The 23,234-nt window shown below is 35.8% G+C and overlaps 1 protein-coding gene across 2 annotated transcripts in view; it reads left to right on the forward strand.

Moving 5' to 3' along the window:
• The window catches only part of Cdh9 (cadherin 9), a 139,664-nt gene that overhangs the window by 45,773 nt on the left and 70,657 nt on the right, over positions 1 to 23,234 (forward strand). The window contains exon 2 of one of the 2 annotated variants that reach the window (XM_063281444.1): positions 6,810 to 7,074. In XM_063281444.1, the coding sequence (XP_063137514.1) occupies positions 6,850 to 7,074 (225 nt within the window). In that variant the 5' untranslated portion in view covers positions 6,810 to 6,849. Of the gene's footprint in view, positions 1 to 6,809; positions 7,075 to 23,234 lie in introns of those variants that run through there. The other variant, NM_001168630.1, reaches the window with a different exon arrangement.

Here is a 23,234-nt window from a genome sequence, read left to right on the forward strand (position 1 = left end):
GTTATATCTTAGAGAAGGAGGCCATCATGCAGAATACTGAATGGATGAAATAATAAATACTATGTTTAAGCATGAGAAAAGTCATAAATGTACAGTATAATAGAAAAAAGTATACAAGATGAAATGTTTTATGGCTCAAGCGAATACTTTAGATTTTAAAAGTATATGATAGAGAAATCCAAATAAAATGTCAATGAATGAACCCAAATAATATTTGTCCAGACCACAGTTTTAATATAGGTAAAACTAAGAATTGGGCAAATTTCACATCAAGGCTTTAACTACATGGGTTGATTTTACTTTGTCCTCATTAATTCTGGCTTTGTTTAACTTAACATTCAAAGATCAGGTTAGCAGCAAACTCTTATTTCTGAAAATTCTGGGTACTGGTGTATCCAAGATCAAGTCATCATCTTAAAGGTGCAGAGTGACAAGTGTCTAACTTCCATATAGTTCCATACATAAAATAGCTAAAGAGAACATAATTCCTGCTATGTTCTTATAAAGAGGTAATTTAGCCATGAGTGACTTTGTTCTCTAGCTTAATCATCTAATAATTAATATTAGCTGGCAATAGGTTACTAACATAGGGATTTGAGCGTGGATCAAACATTCAAGCCAGACTGTCACATTATTTTTTTTCCACTTTTATTAATTTGGGTGTTTTTGATTTACATTTCGAATGTTATTCCCTTTCACGATTTGTTGTCCATCAGCCCCCTAACCGCTCCCTGTCCCCTTCTATATGGGTGTTCCCCTCCCCATCCTCCACCAATTACCACCCTACCCTCAACAATCCCGTTCACTGGGGGTTCAGCCTTGGCAGGACCAGGGGCTTCCCCCTCCACTGGTGCACTTACTAGGCTATTCATTGCTACTTATGCAGTTGGAGCCTAGGGTCAGTCCATGTATATTCTTTGGGTAGTGGCTTAGTCCTGGAAGCTCTGGTTGGTTGGCATTGTTGTTCATATGGGGTCTCAAGCCCCTTCAGCTCTTTCTCTAATTTCTTTCTCTAATTCCTTCAACAGGGGTCCCATTTTCAGTTCAGTCGTTTGCTGCTGACATTCTCCTCTGTATTTGACATGTTCTGGCTGTCTCTCAGGAGTGATCTATCTCTGCTTCCTGTCGGCATGAACTTCTTAGCTTCATCAATCTTATCTAGTTTTGGTGGCTCTATACATATAGGCCACATGTGGGGCAGACTCTGAATGGGTGTTCCATCAGTCTCTGCTCTAAACTTTGCTTCCCTATTCGCTCCTATGGATATTTTTGTTCCCTTTTTAAGAAGGAGTGAAAGCATCCTTCTAATCCTTAAATGAACTTTAAAAAATTTTTTGTTTATTGGATATTTTATGCATTTTCATTTCAAATGTTATCCCCTTTCCCTTCTCTCCCATCCACTTCCATCTTCCCCTACTTCCGTGATGACGCTCCCACTCCCACCCACCCACTCTCATCCCAGTGCCCTGGCATTCCCCTACATAGGACCAAGGGCTTTTCCTCCTATTGAGGCTAGACAAGGCCATCCACTGCTACATATGCAGCTGGAGCCATGGGTCCCTCTATGTGTACTCACTGGTTGGAGCTTTAGTCCCTGGGTCCTCTGGGTTGTCTGATTGGTTGGTTGATATTGTTGTTGTTCTTATGTGGTTGCAAACCCCTTTTGCTTCTTCAGTTCTGTCACTAACTCCTCCATTAGGGATTCCGTGCTCAGGGTGATGGTTAGCTATAAAATAAAGTAGCTAAATCCCCAAGCGTCCTTTTCAACTTTACAATCTATAGTCTAAAGGGCACAGCCTCATATATAGGAAAAGAAAAATATGCAAAACACACACACACCCACACCCACACCCACACCCACACCCACCCACACACACACACACACACACACACACACACACGAATGCCCAAGCACGTGTGCACGATTACAAGCATACATACACAGGACTAGCTTCATTGTGACTCTACAAGAATCTCAATCTCAGTGCACCTTCATCTTCAGGAACTTTAGAAAATTTCATAAATGTTCAGAAATTTCATAGGGACATGTGCAATGCTGTAGAGATATAGAAGTTACATCAATAACCATTTTATTTTAAAAGCATAGATAAACAGAAGTGGGGTGTGTTTGTACGTGTGTGTGTGTGTGTGTGTGTGTGTGTGTGTGTGTGTGTGTGTGTGTTTTGATTAAGGTTCACACATATTGTTACAAGGTATTTTTGGTTGTCCTTGATCATTTCAAGTTATATTTCTAGACACCATCATTGTCCTTTATTGAACTGACATAACAAACTTTCCTGATGTATCTCTCCTCATGGAATCTGTTTTCTATGATTTTTTAAAAATCTCTAGTTAACAAGATTCCTCTCTAAATGTTATATTGGAATACTTCAGCAGCTTTGAGTGCAGCAAAAGAAAATGTTAATTTATTTTAAGTCACAGAGTTGCACATTATTCTTCACTGCCTAAATACTGATACATTAAATACTAGATTTTTCCCACTCAAATGTCTACATTCCATCAAAGATATATATCTCCTTTAAAGCATATTTCAGTAAAGAGCAGTATTTTAAGTTCTCCTGAAAGGTTGATCTTCAAAGTTAATGTCAAAATAAAATTTTCACAGTGGGAGTAAATCAGCATAATGTGTGTGTGCATGTATGTATATATGTAAATACATGTATAAATTCCCAAATATAATCTGCTTGGGCTCTGTAAGGTCCATTATATTTATATGTTCAGGGCTGACCATTTGTTATTGAATAACTGATCCATGTGCTCTAACCCAGGAAGACTATTGTCTCTGCACTCAGAAGTGTTCAGGTTTCTGTAATATTTTCCATTTAGTTGAATCCTTGAAACTTTTTCCATGTCCAGTCCACTCCTTGGCATGTTGATTGCTGTCCTTGTTCAGTTCATGCTGAAAGATGGCTGTTGCTTCTGAAACATTTAGGAAATACATTCTCACAACTACTCCCTGGTCCTTCTGGATTTTACCATCTTTCCGTTCCATCTCCTGCAATGTTCCGTGACCTCTGTGTGAAGGAATGTTTTGTAGATTTATCACTTGAGACTGGGCTCCACAACTCTGCATTGTGATTGTTTATGGTCTTCCTTAATGGTCATTTATCTGTTGCAAAGAAAAGTTTTTCTTGATAAGAGGTGAGGGCACTTAGCTGTGAGTATACAGACAAGTATTTAGAAGGTAGTTAGGACTTAAGCTAGATTAGTAAACACATGGTTGTATATATTCTCTATGGTCCATGTAATGTTTTACTAGATATGTATATTTTAACTTCTTTGATTTCAGTTGGGTATTATGATTTACTACTATAATTTCTCTTGTTCCTTTTTTCTGTCTGAACCTCCTTTATACCTCTTCTTGCTTCCTTTGCTTGCCCGGGGTTGTGGGCTAGTTTTCCAGTAACAGGCATAATTTTCCTCTTATTTAGTAATTCTTAAGTCCAAGTAGAGATCTACTGATTGCCACCAAGGTATGTTTCTCATTACTGAGGCCATAGGGTTTATTGTGACTAGGTTAAACATGGGCAAGAAGCTTCAATTAACATTTTGGGAAAAAATAAAATATATTACAAATATTTGAAAACATTTAGTGTGCAAAATTTTTCATGAAAATATGAACAAAACCATAATAGGGTATTAAATCATCCCAGTGAAAATGACTCTTATTAAAAACAGAAAAAATAATAATAGTGATAATCTGGTAAATGCGACCCATTAAATACTGTTAGAAGTTACCTCTGAACTCTACTCACTATTTCATTTGTCTTATTGAAAATCACATTAGTCTTAAAGGATCCCTATTATCTGTTTTTGTTTTTGTTTTTCATGATTTCAGAGTTTCATAAAAACATACTTGCCAATCTGTGTGTAGAAGGATGCTGCGAAGGTGTTCTCATTTTGTTTTCTTCTAGATTTTGGTTCTAAATTTAAGACATTTCAACTATTTTGTGTTGTTCGACTCTAGCTTTTACTATTAGTGAAAAACTAGTTGTTTCCTTGTTTTCTTCAATTCATTCAACTTTTTAAAAAGTTGATTAAAAAGTGACATAGGGTTGTCATGGTTCATAATTAGCCCAAAGTCCTATACCGTCTAACGAAATGTTGAGCCTTCCAGAAATAATCATTACACAAAAAATTAGCTCTACAGACTTGCCTACAGGAAGTCTGTGGAGGCATATTATTTCTCCTTTCTATATAAAAAATGTTCATACAATATATTTTGACAATATTTGCCTTCTGCCATATTCTCCCAAAGGTATGCATGGTACAAAGGCAGGTGTAGTGTTTTTGTACCATGCTGATCATCACCGTTGGTTACAGGCACCATAGCTTGAGTAGGACTCTTGCTTACTTCCCTCCATTTGAAGCTTCCATGGTGCTTTCTGCTGCAATGAAAGCTAGTCACCAGTGAAAGGATTTCACATCAGGTACAGCTCATGGGTCTCCTTGTCCTGCATCTGGGATGCAAGTTGCATTTAGGAAGAGAGACTTATCTTTCACCTCTAAGAGACAATGGTGGGCAACAGCGAAAGCCTATGTCTTTTGGGAGTCTCTTGAACAAGGCTGATCAATAACTCATAAATGAGTTATAAAGTCCAGATTTTTTGTTTTTTTTGTTTTGTTTTGTTTTGCTTTGTTTTGTTTTGATGAAAGGTGGTTTTTGGCAGCTGGATTCGTTAACCCAGATGAGAAAATTCATTTAAATTATATATGCACCTTTATGCATAGACTTACATGCATTGTGGGTTTTTTTTTTTTTGTGTGTGTGTAAACAGTTACTAGTATGATTTATTATGTCTTTTTGATACATTCTTTCTATTATTTTACTATCCTTGCCATTTCTTCTATGTTATTCTCCCTATAGCTTCCCAATTTGAGCCTCAACCTTCAATTTTCTTTTCCCCAATCTTTTAACAGAAAACTTGTACCATATTATTTCCTTTTGGATTTCTCCTCATAGTCCCTATACCCAACAGCACGCTCTTTTTACTTTTCTGGTTTCTGCACTAATTCCTGGTTATATACTCTTCAGAGAACAGATCCGGGAGTCTCATTTGGATTTTACAAATTAACAAAATATAGAGTACCATAGAATTTTTTTATTTTTTTTATTTTTTATTAGATATATTTCTTTCTTTATATTTCAAATGTTATTCACTTTCCCAGTTCCCTGTCCATAAGGCCCCATTCCCTCTCCCTCCCCCATATGGGTATTCCCCCCCATCCACCCCCTTTACTACCCTGTCCCATATTCCCCTGCACTGGGGGTCCAACCTTGGCAGGACCAAGGGCTTTCCCTTCCACTGGTGACCCAACAAGGCTATTCTCTGCTACATATTCAGTTGGAGCCCTGGGTCAGTCCATGTATAGTCTTTCATTAGTGGTTTAGTCCCTGGAAGCTCTGGTTGGTTGGCATTGTTGTTGTTATGGGGTTGCAAGCTCCTTCAACTCTTTCAATATTTCCTCTAATTATAATATTTTAATTTGTTTAGGAGAATGAATGCTATTTTCCATAAAAGAAATTTTTTTCTATGTTTTATAAAATTCTTCTAACAGTATTCAGTGGGCTCCATTTACCAGATTATCACCACTATTATTTTTCCTGTTTTTAATAAAAGCCATTCTCACTAAGATTATTTATTATCTTATTATCATTCTGTTCATATTTTATGAGGAAATTTGTACACTGATTTTTTTCAAATATTTGTAATATATTTTACTTTTTCTTCCAAAAATGTTCTTTCCCATGTATAGTGAGTTAATTTTGGCAATTTAGATTCCTTTCTGTATTACTCATAAATTTGGTCAGTCACCCCTATGGAAAAGGTACAGGAAAGTTTGAAGGAGGCGAAGGGGATAGCAACTCCATAGGAAGACGAACAGGGTCAACTAAGCTGGTCCCCTGGGAGTTCCCAAGACTAAGGCACCAATCACTGAGGATACACAGGTTGGTCTAAGGCACCGAGCATAGATGTAGCAGTGGACTGCCTCATCTGGCATCAGTGAGAAATATTGCACCTAATATTGTACAGACTCATGGAAGATTGTTTGATGCCAGTATTGGGGAACACCCTCTCAGAGGCAAAGGTGAAGGGGGCTGGGGTGAAGAGCTCTTCAAGGAGATCCAGGAGAGGGGCAATATTTGAGATATAAATAAACTACATAATTTTTTATAAAATATGAAAATCCATTGCACATATATTATCTTAATATTCTGTTCTTTCCTGAAAGTTACCTCTGAACTCTTTTCACTATTTCATTTGACTAATTGAAAATAACATTAGTTTAAAGAATCCCTCTTATCTGAGTTTTCATAAAAACGTATTTGCCATGTCTGTGTGTTGAAGGATGCTGTGAAGGTGTTCTCACTTTGTTTTCCTCTAGATTTTGGCCATAAATTTAAGACTTTTCAATTATTTTGAATTGTTTGAATATAACTTTCAGAATTAGTGAAAAACTAGTTGTTTCCTCATTTCCTTAATTTCATTCAGACAATTTCTGAAGTGGAGGGTGGATGGAGAAGTCATTTTGAAAACTGCAAGATAAGGAGAATAAAACAACTTTTTAAAAAGTATCTTAGTTCATTAATATGTACATATAGCTAAATATATCTCACTATTAAGGCTTATAACTTCAAATTAATTAATTTCATAACTTATATTAAAAGTTTAATTTGCAGGATTTTAGTGGTTTGAATTTCCAGGTTTTTTTTATGATTTTAATATTGTTATCTTAAATTGACCTGTTGAATGTGTATTCATTCTCTTCTATATTTTATTCTACAGAACAGACACTGAAATTTTCGTACCACTGAAATTGAAGATAATGAGGACTTACCATTTTCTTCAACTGATTGTCTGGACTTGGATTTTCCAAATGGTTGACAACAGCCCATTACAAGGGAAGGATAACATTCACTTACGGAAAAGGATAGTGAATCTGAAGAAAGATGATGGTAAAATGCTCCATCGCACCAAGCGTGGCTGGATGTGGAATCAGTTCTTCTTGTTAGAAGAGTATACAGGTACAGACACTCAGTATGTAGGAAAGGTAAGAATTTTTCTCTGGGCAATCCAAAAGCTAAAAGAAAACTCATTATACCTAATCTCTACTCTATGCCACTTGTAATTTTCTAAAATATTTGGTGAGTTTGATTGTTGGTAAGGTCATACTATAAATTCTTCCATTGAGACGTGTGAAATCTAATATTCAATTATCTAATATAAACAAATTTTATAGACATCAAAATGTGAAATCATCCAGGTAGGTAAGGCAGTTCATAAATTAAAGGTTTACTTGGATAGATTCTGCCTGACCAAAAATAAATAAATAAATAAATAAATAAATAAATAAATAAATAAAAGAAAGAAAGAAAGAAAGAAAAGAAAAGAAATAAGCAGCAACAAGAAAGTGAATAGTTACACAAGGTCATGATTCACAGTTAACAGACTAGATTTTATTGAAATATACATATATTTCATATGTATATTATATTATGTATATATAATATTGCATGTTTAATAATTATAATAGTATAAAATGTATACATATATAAAAATAAATTATCCTTAAAATTTTAAAATCATGATAAATATTTCATGTCACATGATTAAAAATGCAGTTATTGTATACAATAACATTTATTAAGATTTATTAATGTAGCTACTTTAGAAATCAAAGTAACATGAACTGTGTGAGAATAAAACCAGTTCTTAATGTTTTGCTTCTTAGAGAAGTGAGATTCTAGAGTGTGAAAGTGATGTTAAATGAGGGATACGGAAGGATATTCCTAGTGAGAGTCTTGTGTGACTGTAATGGAGGGAAAGAATGCAGCAGAAAAAAAAAGAAGAAAAATATTATCTTTAGGGTTTTACCTTACAATGTCAATAATAGCATCCTTGAGAGTGATACTGTCCTCTTAAACTGAGCATATAAATGTCTATACTTGACAAAATATACATGCAAACATATATTTACATATTTATGTAACCAATGTATTATGTGTATTTTTTATTATTTATGACTTTAAGGAGAGTACCCATCAGCGTTTAGGAGGAGAGATAAGCAGAAAAATACAACTCTCTTTTGCTGTACTAGATTTTAATTTGATTTATTGTCTACTGCCTATTTCCTTCACCTTTCACCACTTTTAATGTTTTCATTCAGCAGGTCCTATAATTTTTTGACCTTTGTTACTCCCTGTTTATTTTTCCTAGCCAATATCTCCTCATTTTTCTAATAATTCATAACTTAAATACAATAGTAAGGTGTGAATCTAGCCTGAGGGTTAACATCATAAATTATATACAGTCTGACAAACACTCAGATGACATACATTAATTTTTTTCTTCATTCTTGGCATACCAGTACTTAATATTAAGGATCCAAGAATTGACTCATAGACAATAGCAGACAATTAGACTAGATAAAAAAAAGAAAATAACAAATATAACCGATGCAAATCAGTTAGATTCACATAGTTCAAACCAGGAGGACATGTATTCTGAGAAATTGTCAAAACCTTGTTCTACTTCATTTTGTGTGGGCCAATGTACATTTCCAGATAAAGTCTCTGTTAACTGAAGCCTATTATTTCCTTGTTTCTAAGAGCTCTGTTTCATAGCTGCTTGGGTCATATACACTTGCCCAGTCCAGTTCACTCACTGATTCTCTCCTGGCATCCTATTTCTTTTTAGGTTAGTCATATGTCATCCTTCCACATCCCTCATTTAACATCACTTTCACACTCTAGTTAATAGGTATCATCAGGACATGTCAAGTTCAACAAGCAAGTGTTTGTGTCTAAAGACTTGAAATTGCTTTGCAATTCTTTCTTTAGGGGTAGTATATAAAGGACATACAGTTGGGTCACAGGGTCTTCCAGAAATGGTTCACCCCTGTCATTTCACAGATGCAGGAAAATGGTCACAGAACGGGAGATAGTTATAATCCTACAACTATTGCAGCCTGTTTCAAGGATTTGTCCTTTAACTTAAAGTTAAAAGTTTTCCTAAGCAATGTATATTAATTAATTTCTAATTGACCCATTTTTTTCAAAATTGTTTTAATGAACTGCTTAAGACAATACGAACATTAATCTTCCTGTCTATGTATTTGCCTATTTTATTTATTTGGCTTCAAAAGCAGACTCGAGGCAACACATAAACCTCTCTAGAACAATCACATGTTTGTCTAGGGAAGGTTAACATACTAAACAGTCTTTCAACAACTTTCAGTTTTCTAGTGGAAAAATACATGAATTCAAGAAATATGGCAACAATATAACAACCTATATTCCTTTTGAAAAATATATGCCTTATTTAATTTGTCATAGTTCTTATCTTGTATATGCATTTATTGATTACATATTTTTATATTAAATGGGGCTCTCAGCAGTGTAAAAGTAACTTTTATTTGTTCAGGGATGTAATAGCCATTCCTGTGGCTTCCTGCTGAATGAACTCATGATTTCTGGGTTCTATCTGGGTGGCTGGTTCAACTCAGCTGTTCTGGCTCAAATTCTCTACAGCTGACTGACTCCATTTTACTTTTCTCAGCTTCTGACTGAATTGCTCTGCTTGGCCTCAAACCAACTCTAGCAGTATGTTGTAACCTTCTGGCACTTTTTCATTCTCTGGCTAGTTTTGTCTTTAGTAGCAACCTTTTTCTGTATATCTGTCCCAGTAAAAAAGTGCCTCTTCTGCTCCTTCCCTCTCCCTCTCCCCCTCCTTCTCCACCTCTCTCTCTCTCTCTCTCTCTCTCTCTCTCTCTCTCTCTCTCTCTCTCTCTCTCCCTCTGTCTCTCTCCCTCTTTCCCAATGCTCTCTTTAGTCACCTCTCTGACTCATTCTGTCAAATTCTTGTCACTTTGTTTGTCCCACAGTTAGACTTCACTTCAAACATGATTACTTCTTTCTACAAATTAACCTTACCTCCATTGTTAGGGACTAAACTTGTGTACTAAGTGCTTGTCTGTTTCCCAGCCAGATCATGTTGTCATGCAGAGCATATCTGCTTTCCAGCTGGATCAGAGAGACCTAGAAGGTCTTTGGACATGATCCCTTGTCAGAGCAGCCATGTTACTGGATTAAAATTACTCTACAGAGCAGGTTTTATGATTATTGATTTATCAAGTTCTTATTTGTCATTACATCTGCTGCTCCCTTGGCTGTTAATATAAGTACCCAGGGGCATATGCAAAGACTAATTATATCCTTACCTTTAAGCATGGTTAAATTCTTGAATACCCATGAAGAATTGACATTTTGCTAAGAGAATGGACAGAATTTATGACTAAGGTACAATAGTTTCCCCAATTTAACTCATAACTATTCTTTTAGGATTCATCTTATTGGTGACATTAAATCTGATGAATTAGCTACATGGCATCTTTATAACAAAGCAAAATGGGAAAGGTACCATAACTTCTAATACAAAGACATTTTCAGTTTTTTCTTAGTTTTTCAGAGTAGATATCACAAGAAATATGAAAAGAGCTAATTTACAAATGATACAAAATAATACAGTAAACATACATATAAACCTCAAACAAAGCTAAAATTTCAGTTTACATATAAAGAGGTACTTTTACAATAAACCAAATATGAACAGCAGCGATTAAGTGAGCTGTACATATACCTACATAAGCCATGTGCTTTATATGACTTAACCATATATTTAATAAATTTGATGAAGAAATATTGCTATTCATTCAGTCCAAAGCATTATATTTAGTATTTGCCTTCTGCAAGAAAAGGAACATGGTGCATTTGATCTGCTATTATAGGACTTCCTTAGTGGACATAAACAAAACCTATAGATGTCATGGATGATAAGTAAGGAACTGAAGATTGTCTAAGGAAATGATATCCCCATCTTTGGATTATTGAAACAATGTATTGAACCAAGTGTATTCTGTTACTGTTATGACTGCAAGGAGTTATCATTATAGTCCTATGGTTGACTCTAAGGTCATTGCATAACAGAAAAGTCAACATTAAGTGGCTGAAAACTGATTGAAGCCACACTCCCAGTGCTCTCAGAGCATATTTTAGGAAGTTTGGCCAAGCAGAGTTCCTTCTCCTCACCATCGCTTGCTGCATATGCAAGATTGGTTAGGGACTTATCGAATCTTATAGCTTTCACAAATTTTCAATGATTCCTGTTTCATTTGTTGATTTGTTCTGTTTAATCATCTTTACATCCTGAGTCTCCATCCTCTCTACAGGAAGGAAAGGTTTTAGAAGAAATGGAATACTTTCTCTCCAAAATGATTTCTATATCTTATTAAAAATTAAAATAGTAATTAAAAGTAAAATCTAAACAAAATCTAATTGAATTAATTTTTGAAACTCTTTTTATATATCCTTGAATTTAAAATTAAAGTCTTATTTTAAGTATTTTTGTTTGTTTATTTTGTTTTTGTTTTGTCTCTTGTCTTCTGTCTGTCTCTCTATGTCTCTGTCTCTCTCTTTCTCTCTCTCTCTCTCTCTCTCTCTCTCTCTCTCTGTGTGTGTGTGTGCTTGTGTATAACTGGAAAACTGCTTTAACTATTAAGTGTGGTACGAAATAAAGTCCTTATTTTCAACAAACCACACATATAATTTTCATAACATTTTAACTTTTACTGGCTTCAGCCTTTTAACGTATATATATTACTCCAACATCTTCTTGATCTACTTCAAATAATGAAGGTAATGAACTGTACACCTATATTACTTTAGTAGTTCAAAATTTAAAAACAGAAGGGCAGGGAAATGAGAAGAAATTTTATTACCACTGATATTCTATTAATGTGAAAATACCTGAATAAAATGAAGAGTGCACTGTTAAGTGCTAGAAAGAGGAATGAATAGATGACCTCATCCATATCTTAAATAATATTTGTGACTATAATAAACTAATGCTATTTTCACATCCAGCTATAACAATAACACAAGAAATCAACTAGCTATAGTAGCCATCTCTCTAGGTTTATTTAGCTGTGTACAGAGCTATGGGGATAACATCTGGATAGGCATGAAAAAGCACTCACTCTTGCCATACTCATGATATGGTATGCCATTTTGTTATAGAAAACTGGATTTCACTTTTTTTTAAAAAACAGTAATAAGCTAAAATGGAATAATCATACCCCAAAATGGCTGACAACCACCTTTTTGTTGTTGTTGTTGTTGTTGTTGCTGCTGCTGCTGCTGCTGCTGCTGCTGCTGCTGCTGAGATAGGTCTTATTATGTAGCTCTGGGTGCTTTGGAACTTGAACTCGCTATGTAGAACAAGCTGACCTCTAACTCCATGAACATTCCTCTTCTGTCTCTTGAATACAGGCATTAATGGTGTGCGGCCACAGTTGACATCATTTTAAATTCATTCTTTCTTTTTCATCTTGTCTTTATCAGTGAATACTATGTTTGCATTAGCATTTAGAATTTCTCTGCTGTTCTTCAAACACACAGATTTCTGTGAAAAAAATTGTACTTGCTATGCAGAGTTTAATAGCTAATATCATTTTTATGTTAGTTTTTGATGTTAAGCATCAATAATTTCTCAATTGTACATGCATGTGTATCAGTCAACTACAATTCTGAAAATTTGTAACTCCTCTATACAAACTTCATAAATCATTTATTAATGTAGGAAATTAGTTTTAGATATGACAGATATTTATTTATAAGGCTGTGATTTATTTTGGTATACAATTTTATATATTTCTATTAATTATTCCATTTATTTATATCTCAAATGATATCCCACTTCTTGGTTACCCCTCCACTAGCCACCCATCCCACGTCCTCCCTGCTCCCTCCCCTTTGCTTGTATAAGAGCACTTCCCCATCCACCCATACTCTCCTGGTCCACTATTCCAGCATCCTTCTATGCTGGGGCATCAAGCCTCCCCTGGACCCAGGGCCTCCCCTCCAGTTGCTGTCTGGCAAGGTCATAGTCTGCTACATATGTATCTGGAACCATGTATTCCTCCAGGTACACTCCTTGGTTGATGGTGTAGTCTCTGGGAGAACTGGGTGGTCAGGACAGCCTATTTTGTTCTTCCAATGGGGTTGAAATCCCCCTCAGCTCCTCCAGACCTTCTGTAAGCTTCCTCACCAGGTTCCCTGAGCTCAGTCTGATCGTTGGCTCTAAGCATCCACATCTGCATTGCTCAGTTGCTGGCCGGACTTCCTCAGGAACTGACACCCTATATTTGGTATAAATTTTATTACCACTGATATTCTATTAATGTGAAAATACCTGAATAAAATGAAGAGTGCACTGTTAAGTGCTAGAAAGAGGAATGAATAGATGACCTCATCCATATCTTAAATAATATTTGTGACTATAATAAACTAATGCTATTTTCACATCCAGCTATAACAATGACCTGCCAAATGGTATTCAGGGTAAAGAAGACATAATTGACTAGGTGTTTAATTAATCCTACATTGCCCGATGTGACACTAGAGCTTTTTTCTCTAAATTAATAATGCATGCTTATTTGTTTAAGAGCTTGGTGTTTTATATTTTCAAAGAACAACGGTATTTGTTCCAGATAGCCACAAATATTTGATTTTCCCTTGTGCAAATATTTTGTAATCTGTACAGAGGAAAACTTCTTGACCTGTATTAAGCATCACAGGTTTGTCTTGGTGGTGTCCATGGAAACAGAGCTAGGAGATTACAAAAACTCTCACTATGCTTTACATTGAGCTCATGAGGAAACTGGAGACACAGTAGATATTCAGTAGTTAAGTACATAGCAGGATATGTGCACTAAATGATGAATCAAGTTTACTGCTAACATTTCCAAGAATGTGATTATAATATTCTAAGAGTCAGAGGTAGACATTAAAAGCTAAGGCACACAGGTACATTCAAGATTAATGAATATAAATTGTCCAGGTTAGCCAAAAATGCAGAATGCTTCCTTTTTCTTTAAGCAGTAAGTAAATGATTACCAATACTTTTTACAACACATGAATTTCTTTAAAATGTTCTCATATGACCTCTATATTGTTGTTTTTATCCCATAAATATAGTAAACAACCACAGGAATCATTTCAGAAGTGACTTTAGTAAATATTTCACATACGCCTAAAAACAGTTTGCTTGGTAGTACATAACGCTTTCCCATCTCACTCAAGGTGTTTCAGATGCTAGTTTGAAATTTTACAGTTATGCACATTTTAAGTAGCTCTTTACCTCCATTTCCTACAGTTTAAATAAACACATGCTTCAGAATTATGATCTCTTCATCACATACTCTTTTACAAATTGATCACTGCCCAGTCCCACCTTGGGAGTGCCAGTTTCATGCATCCTTCTCCTAGAAAGGTTTTGAGTCTCTTTGCCTCACGCTAATTTACTGACTTTAATGATGATGACAATGCTTGTGTAGTTATATTTGTTATAATTTAGCATTAAGTCTTTCAATATAATTCTAAAATGTTTATACACCGGTTGGAACAAGCATCTCAGAGTTTGTTTTTACTCTCTTATATTTTGACATATTTAATACTTTTTATTGGTTTATGCAATTTTGAGATCTGGAAATCTTTGACTTTACTTGTTTTAATTTTATTTATGGTCTCACTAATTTTCTTTGGTCTTGCTTATCTGAAAAAAAATCTTTATTTAACTTTCAACTTAAATAATATTTTCACCTTCACCTGACATTTTAATTTTCTCATTAGAATTTTAAATTATTATTGTATATTACTGTAATTCTGGGCTAGTAAAAACAAGGTAGTTATAATTCTTAACGTTGCTGTTTATATCTTTGAATGCTCAAAAGTGTTCTATATGGGTATCATTTTAACAATCTTACATTGATATACAGACTGGCTTTTTGTATATATTTTTTGGGATCCAATGACCTATAATGGTATGGTTATTGCTGGAACTATATTACATGGAAAATAACACATGCATTTTTCTTATTAAAATTTATGAGTGTTTGATAATACATTGTTTTCTTTTTCCACTATTATTATTATTATTATTATTATTATTATATTTAATCTTTTTAACAGTCCTGTCATTATCCCCCCCCCAGTCCACCCTCTGACAGTTCCTCATCCCATTCCCCCTCCTACATCTCCACTAAGTTGTCCCTGTCCCCACCCCACCCGACCAGACCTCCCCACTCCCTGGGGTCTCAAGTTTCCTGATGGTTAGGTGCATCTTCTCTTACTGAGGCCAAACCAGGCAGTACTCTGCTGTATATATGTCTGGGGCCTCATATCAGATAGTATATGCTGCCTGGTTGGTGTCTCAGTGTCTGAGAGATCTTGGCAGTCCAGCCTATCAAGCAACTAAAATAAACAGGATACTTGCACACAATTAGGACAGAAGCCAGGGGTGGGGGGTATCTTTATGTTTGAATTAGAGACTCAATGAAGCCCTTGAAGGAGTGTTATCCCATGGGAAGATCCACTGCATTCTTAAAATGTTGTTCTGTAAAGTTGAATTAGTAGCATAAAGATGCTTCAGAGAATATAGGTACAATTATTCAAATATATATCTAGAAAATATTTCTTACTTATATGAAAATAAGGAAAAGTAAACTTAACTAGAATGTAGCTAGTGTAACTATATAGCTAAGACTTTATTGAAGGCTTTATGTAAATTAGTTTCTATATTAAAGAAAATTCCTATTTTTTTGTAATTCTTTACATCTTTGTTTAAGTAGTCTAAGAATAATACAACCTAAATTTTAAGCCTATGTTGTAGATTTCCTTTTACATTTATTAGTGTCTCTACTCTGTATACTTATTTCCTTTGCAATTATAAGTAAGTATTCTGTATAATTTGGAATAATATTTGAAATATGCAAAGTGCTTGAGCAAAATGCTTTATTGTCATATGATATTCCTCATATTTTATAAGAAAAAATGTGGTCTAGTCAAAAGCAAATACATACGGATTTAATTTTTCCTTTTATTTATTAGTTTTCCTGGAAAATGATGTTTTCTCTACCATTTTTTCCAATAAGTCAATATTTTATTAGCACTTATTTAAATTAAGCAAACAGAGTACCAATAACCTTTACTCATTTCCCATAGCACATACTCAGGGGGTCAAACACATTTGTAAGCTTAAAACTTCCAATAGAAAGTATGAAATGCTTTATTTCACTGCAGTGGTAATAAGAAATGATTTCAGGGTTTTTGTCCTTTTGCACAAGTCTTATTGTCATCCTGCTGGTTTGCGTTCATACAGGTGTTACATTGTATGAACCATCACCAGTAGAAATGTCCTCAGTGGTGTTTTATTCTTATGGAGTAAACACCTCTGGACCATCTGTACTCGTCATCTGTGCTTGCTCTGTTGTTGAATGTGCCTTCCTACATGAGGAAAAAAATAAAACTGTGGATCACTGGTGACACAAAAGTATTGAAATGTTTCAATAATCAGTAGTTACAAGAGTAAGGACAGTGTCTGTTGAAAATGAATAGGCAGATGTCACTCCAAAGCACTGAGGCGTTTTCCTGCCTCTTTGAAAAGCAGGAGGCAGAGCAGATAGCAGGTACAACTGAGCTTTGCTCCTTTTCTCAAAGTAGGAAGTCGTCATTTGTTTCACACAGGATGACACTTTCCCAAAAATTGTGTGGGGACAGCGAAAATGACAAAAAAAAAAGGTTTGAACTATACTGTGAAAAATCTCAGCATAACTCACCGTAGATCAGAATGTACCGGAAGAAGTCAATGAGATAGGAAGATAATGACTTTAAGTCCTAGTAAGAGCACCAGTGGAAGGGGAAGCCCTGGGTCCTGCTAAGACTGAACCCCCAGTGAACTAGTCTATGGGGGGAGGGCGGCAATGGTGGGAGGGTTGGGAGGGGAACACCCATAAGGAAGGGGAGGGGGGAGGGGGATGTTTGCCCGGAAACCGGGAAAGGGAATAACACTCGAAATGTATATAAGAAATACTCAAGTTAATAAAAAAAAAAAAATGTAAAAAAAAAAAAAAAAAGAAATACTCAAGTTAATAAAAAAAAAAAAAAAAAAAAAGACCTCTTGGACCAAATTTTCCATTGAAACACATTAACAAAAACCTATCAAGACAAAGACCACATTCTGTTCATATTTTGGCTCAGTTTTTAAAAGCAGAAAATCACTGTAAACACTGTTTGAAACCTCCATATTCATCCATATGTTAAAGCCAAAACTCAAGCAATAACATGAAAAGAAAAAGAATCCAATCTAAGAAATTCTCCTTAACTAACTCTCTCTTAGAAACAGATTTGAAGAAGTGTAGTTCTTTTTTGATGAAATCATTTGAAATGCTTCACAACTGGAAGGGCTATAAATTAACGAGCAATATTCTATATGTAAAGGTATATAGTTAAATCCAATGTCAATAGTGTACCTATAGTTTATCCAGATTATTCCTCTAATACAGAATATTTTAAATAAAAGCCTGTAAAATAACAAAAATATTAATAGGAAGAGATACGGAGACAAAGTTTGGAGCAGAGACTGAAGGAAAGGTCATCCAGAACCTCCCCACCTGGGAATCCAGCCCATACACATACAGTACCAAACCCAGAGAATATTGCTGATTCTAAGAAGTGCATGCTGACAGGACCATGATATAGCTGTCTCCTGAGAGGTGCTGCCAAAGTATGACAAATACAGAGGTGGATGTTTGCAGCCAACCATTGAACCAAGAAAGGGGTTCCCATTGAAGGAGTTAGAGAAAGGATTGAAGGACCTGAGGGAGTTTGCAGCCTTATAAGAACAACAATACCAACCAATGAGAGTTCCCATGGACTAAACCACCATCCAAAGAGTACACATGAATAGACCCATGGCTCCAACTGCATATGTGGCAGAGGATGGCCTTGTTGGGCATCAATGAGTGGGGAAGCCCTTGGTTCTGCCAAGGCTGGACCCACAATGTAAGGGAATGTCAGGCCAGGGAAGCATCAGGCAATGGGTGGATGGGTGAAAGAACATCCTCATAGAAGAAAGGGTGGGGAGGGATTTGGATAGGGGGTTTATGGATGGGAAACCAGGAAAGGAGATAACATTTGAAATGTAAATGAAAAATATCCAATAAAAATAATAGATATAGATATAGATATGTCAAAAATGGAGCACACAAAAGCAAACTACTAAAGATAATAATGCAATTTTGAACTCTAATATCTATACCATACTTTCAAGGCTAAATAGCATACTGTGTTTAAAATCAGGTTTTCCAGTTGTACTCTTGACTGAAGGTCTGTATAAAAAGAATACATATAGTCAATTCAAAGCAATCTGAGGGCTAAATTCAAACATATTCTAAAGCCTTATCAATCAATTTTAAAAGCCCACTAAATAACAATATTCAGCTATTAGATTAAAATAAGATAAAAACTGGTGTTTGTTGTGACCCATCTTCAGTTGCTCATCTTAAAATTAAGACTCTCAAACCAACCCTTCTTTAGTTACAAGTGGTCTCACTCTGCAAATAAAGTGGAGGAACAGCTCTTCCTTGAAAATAATTTTCAATTGCTGGCCCTGGGAAGTAGTATTTTTATTTTTTTATATTTTGCCATTTATTTCTTTTTTATTGGTTATTTTATTTATTTACATTTCAAATTCCTCCATCTCATCCCTCCTCCCCTTTGTCTCTAGAAGGGTGCTTCCTGACCCACCCAACCATTCCTATCTCACCACCCTCAAATTCCCCTATTCTGTGACATCAAGCCTGCATAGGACCAAGGGCCTCCCCTCTGACTGATGCCAGATAAGGTCATACTCTGCTCCATATGAACCTGGGGCCATTTGTCCCTCTATGTGTACTTTTCTGTTGCTGGTTTAGTATCTGGGAGCTCTGGAAAGTCTGCTTGGTTGATATTTTTGTTCTTCCTATGGGGTTGCAATTCCCTTCATTCTTTCCTCTAGCTATTTCATTGTTGTCCCCAAACTCAGTATGATGGTTGGCTGTGAGCATCCTCATCTGTATTGGTCAGGTGCTATCAGAGCATCTCAGAGGATAGCTATACCAAGCTCCTGAGAGCAAGTACTTCGTGGCATCAGCAATAGTGTAAAAGTTTGTGTCTGCAGGTGGGATGGATCCACAGGTGGGGCAGTCTCTGGATCAAGGTTTAAGATCAAGGAGATAAAGGAGGGAAGGGACCTGGGAGTGAGAGAGGAGAGGCTGCGGAAAAGGGGACAGGATCAGGGATGAGGCAGGAGAGAAATACAGAGGGTCAGGAAATTTAACAGAAATATGTAGAAGTGGGGCATGAGGAACTGAGGGAGCCACTAGAAATTCACAGATGCCAGGGAAGCAAGAGTTTCCAACTGTGATGACAGTAAGAAAAATACCCAAAAAAGGGGAGATAGAATCTGTAGACACCATCTCCAGTAGATCAGCACAGAACTCTTTGATGGATGGTGCCACCCACGAATCTCAATTTTTTTAACCCAAAATTGTTACTATCTAACAGAAAGCAGAGACAAAAATGGAGCAGAGACTTAAGGAAAGGCCATCTGGAGAAGTACTTTAATGTCATATACTGAATACATACAATAAAATACTGAACTAAAAGGGGGTTAACAGTTACCTCTGTTGATGAAGTCATTACCTTGCAACCATGAGGAAATAAGCATGATTCCCAAGAGTGCTTGTAAAAAAGTATCTGTAGTCAAGTGTGCTTCCAATACTAGAAAATCAGAGAGACTTATGTCCCTCGTAATAGACTCCAGGTCTCATTAGCTACTTCCAGGACAATAATCAACTGTCCCAAGTAACAACATAGGCAGGAACTACAAAGCATAGTCAGAGGTTGACTTCCAGTGTACCCACAGAGATACACACAGACATACACACACACACAGACACACACACAGACACAAAAATACAAATACACATATTCACAAATATACACACACAAATACTCTCTCTCTCAAACACACACACACACACACACACAAATATATCAAAACATATATTAAACATATATTAAAAATAACATTCCAGGTGAAGATATGCTTATTTTTGATGTTTCTTCTCTTCTTTTCTGTTTCTTTTGTAGTTTATTTTGTCCTACTAATTGATCACCTAAATTCCATGTTGCTTCATATCTATTGGTTCTTTAAGCAAACATGTCTGGAGCTGTTTTTTGATGCTCAACAGTTTCTGGCAACTTAGGCTTTCACCTACCATTCTCTAATTATCTCCCTGTCCTATCAGAGGACTTTCTTTTACAGAATCCCTTATACCTTTCGTCTCTAACACCTTTAATTGGAAACTGCTTGATGACCCATGTCTAAATACTATGAAAAGGCTCTCACTGTTATTTACACTAGACTGTGCCATGTTTAAAATTAAATTATCATACATGCATAGTTCATCCACATATTTCATTTTGTTTTATGATGGTAGATTCTTGTTGATATTAAAAGGGTCAGCAGGCATTGTTGCATTCTGTGAGCCTTCCTCACATCCTTGTAAGTGATGGTGGTATTCTGTGTATATTTTATAGTACATTTTTATTGTAGTACATTGTTCATACATATTTATGTTAGCAGAGCCCACAGTTTTAGAAGAGTGCCTATATTTATGTATATATGCATGAATATAGGATGACATTACTCTTTCTCTCTCTCTCTCTGTGGGGGGTATGTGTATATTTAATAATTAATAGTAAGTCTATGAAAATAAAAGTTAATATTCCTAGATTTATTAAAGTCCATAGCAAAATGAAGATAACACACACACACACACACCACACCACATCACAAAGCATATCACATCACATCATATCACATCATAAAAGAAGGAGAAAACAGAAAGTTGCTGTCAATAATAACAAGATCAATAACAAGATGTGATATAGAAAATAAAATTTAGATGTAAATATCCTCAAATAAATCCTATTGCATAAAATGTATTTCCCCTATGAGGTTTGTTTCAGCTGCAGGAATAATATCACATGACATTAACTCACTGTAAGCATCTCCCTCTGGCTGTGAATTTTATGTTTAATGAATTGTATGCATTAAGAACCCAGTGGATATTACTACTTAAAGCTAGGCTTACTTAACATGTATGTCTCTAAAGTTAAAATACAATAGTGGAGTGGAAATACATTGCTATAGATAGCATGCTTTAGAGTGTAAAAATTGCTCCCTGAAAATGTGTTCAAGGCTACAACCTTTGTCTGCATTCTGTGAGATGTAATAAGAGCAATGAGTGAATCCTAATTTTCTCTCTTGTCATTTCACTTCTGGTAACATCCGCTTCATCTTGACCATGTTCACAGTGAGTAATGCTTGAATCAGAAAGAACACATTCTTTTCTGACTCTCTGGTCAAGGATAGAAATAGAGGCTTCTATTTAGCTTTGCATAAGGCATGAAGGAGGTTGAAAGGAGCAGACGTTTGCATTTATGAAGTCTGAAGAAGAAAAGGTAGCTGAAATGTGTGCCTTGTGATAAGAGTGGTCTCTTCGCTGTCAGGAGTTTTCCTATGATTTTTGTTGCTAGCATTCTTCCCCCTTCTTTGGCTCAGAAAAGTTAGAGGAAATGAAAGTTTCTGTTGGGATTCAATTTAAATTATATGTGGGCATCCACAACCATTCTTACTGGATTTTTTTTCCAGACACTTCTACCACCACAGGGCTTGCAATTTAAAACAAAAACAAAAGACAAAACTAAATTAAACAAATCATCTTATATATATTCATACAAATGTAAAGGGCAAGGTTAGTTTTCAACTATCAAAAACATGTTTTATTTTCCCATATAAATGAAATGTAGTTTATGTATATTTATCGAAGTCCATCCAAAGTAAAGAAATCAAAAGTCAGTGTAACTACCTATGTATTTGTCTATTAGGTGATTTGGGAATTTTCTTTTTTTTTTTCCTTTGATATTTTTTATTTGCATTTCAAATATTCTTCCCTTTCCCGGTATCCTGGCCATAACTCCCCTATTCCATACCCCTCCCCCTTTTTTATAAGAGTGTTCCCCCGTCCCAACAACTTCCCTTTCCCAACTTGTCCATGACATTCCCTTGCACTGGGGGGGAGGGGAGGGTGTCCATTCTTGGCAGAACCAAGGGCTTCTTCTCTCATTGGTGCCCCAAAATGCCATCCTCTGCTACATATACAGCTGGAGTCATGGGTCTCTCCTTGTATAATCTTAGGGTAGTGGTGTGGTCCCTAGGAACTCTGGTTGGCGTTGTTGTTCTTAAGGAGTTGCAAGCCCCTTCAGCTCCATCAATCCTTTCTCTAATTCCTCCAACAGGGACCCCATTCTCAGATCAATGGTTTGCTTTTATCATTTGCCTCTGTATTGGACATGCTCTGGGTGAGCCAATCAAGAGACAACTATATTAGGCTCCTGTCAGCATGGATTTCTTGACTTCATCAATATTATCTAGTTTTGGTGGCTGTATATATATATATATATATATATATATATATATATATATATATATATGGTTTATACCCAGGTGGGGCAGGCTCTGAAGAGCCATTCCTTCAACCTGCTCCAAACATGTCTCCATATCCCCTCCTATGAATATTTTTGTCCCCCCTTTTAAGAAGGACTGAAGCCTCCACACTTTGTTGTCCTTCTTCTTGAGCTTTATGTAGTCTGTAGATTGTATCTTGGGTAATTCCAGCTTTCAGGCTAATATCCACTTATCCGTGAATGTATACCATGTATGATTTTTTGTTATTGGGTTATCTCACTCAGGATATTTTTTAGCCTAACAATTTTATGAAGTCATTGTGTTTGATAATTGAGTAGTACTCCATTGTGTAGATGCACCACATTTTCTGTATCTATTCCTATGCTGAAGGGCATCTGGTTTCTTTCCAGTTTCTGACTATTGTAAATAAGGCTGCTATGAACACAAAAGAGCATGTGTACTTGTTATATGTTGAAACATCTTTTGGGTTTATGCCTACGAGTGGTATAGCTGGGTGCTCAGGTAGTTCAATGTCCAATTTTCTGAGGAACCTCCAGACTGATTTCCAGAGTGCATGTACCAGTTTGCAATCCCACCGAAAACGGAGGAATGTTCTTCTATCTCCACATCCTCGTCAGCATCTGTTGCTTACCTGAGTTTTTGATCTTAGCCATTCTGACTGGTGTGAGGTGGAATCTCAGGGTTGTTTTGATTTGCGTTTCCCTGATGACTAAGGATGTTGAACATTTCTGTAGGTGCTTTTTGACCATTTGATAATCCTCAGCTGAGAATGTTTTGTTT

Source organism: Rattus norvegicus, chromosome 2, assembly GCF_036323735.1.
Source record: "Rattus norvegicus strain BN/NHsdMcwi chromosome 2, GRCr8, whole genome shotgun sequence".
In the NCBI taxonomy this organism is placed as follows: domain Eukaryota; kingdom Metazoa; phylum Chordata; class Mammalia; order Rodentia; family Muridae; genus Rattus; species Rattus norvegicus.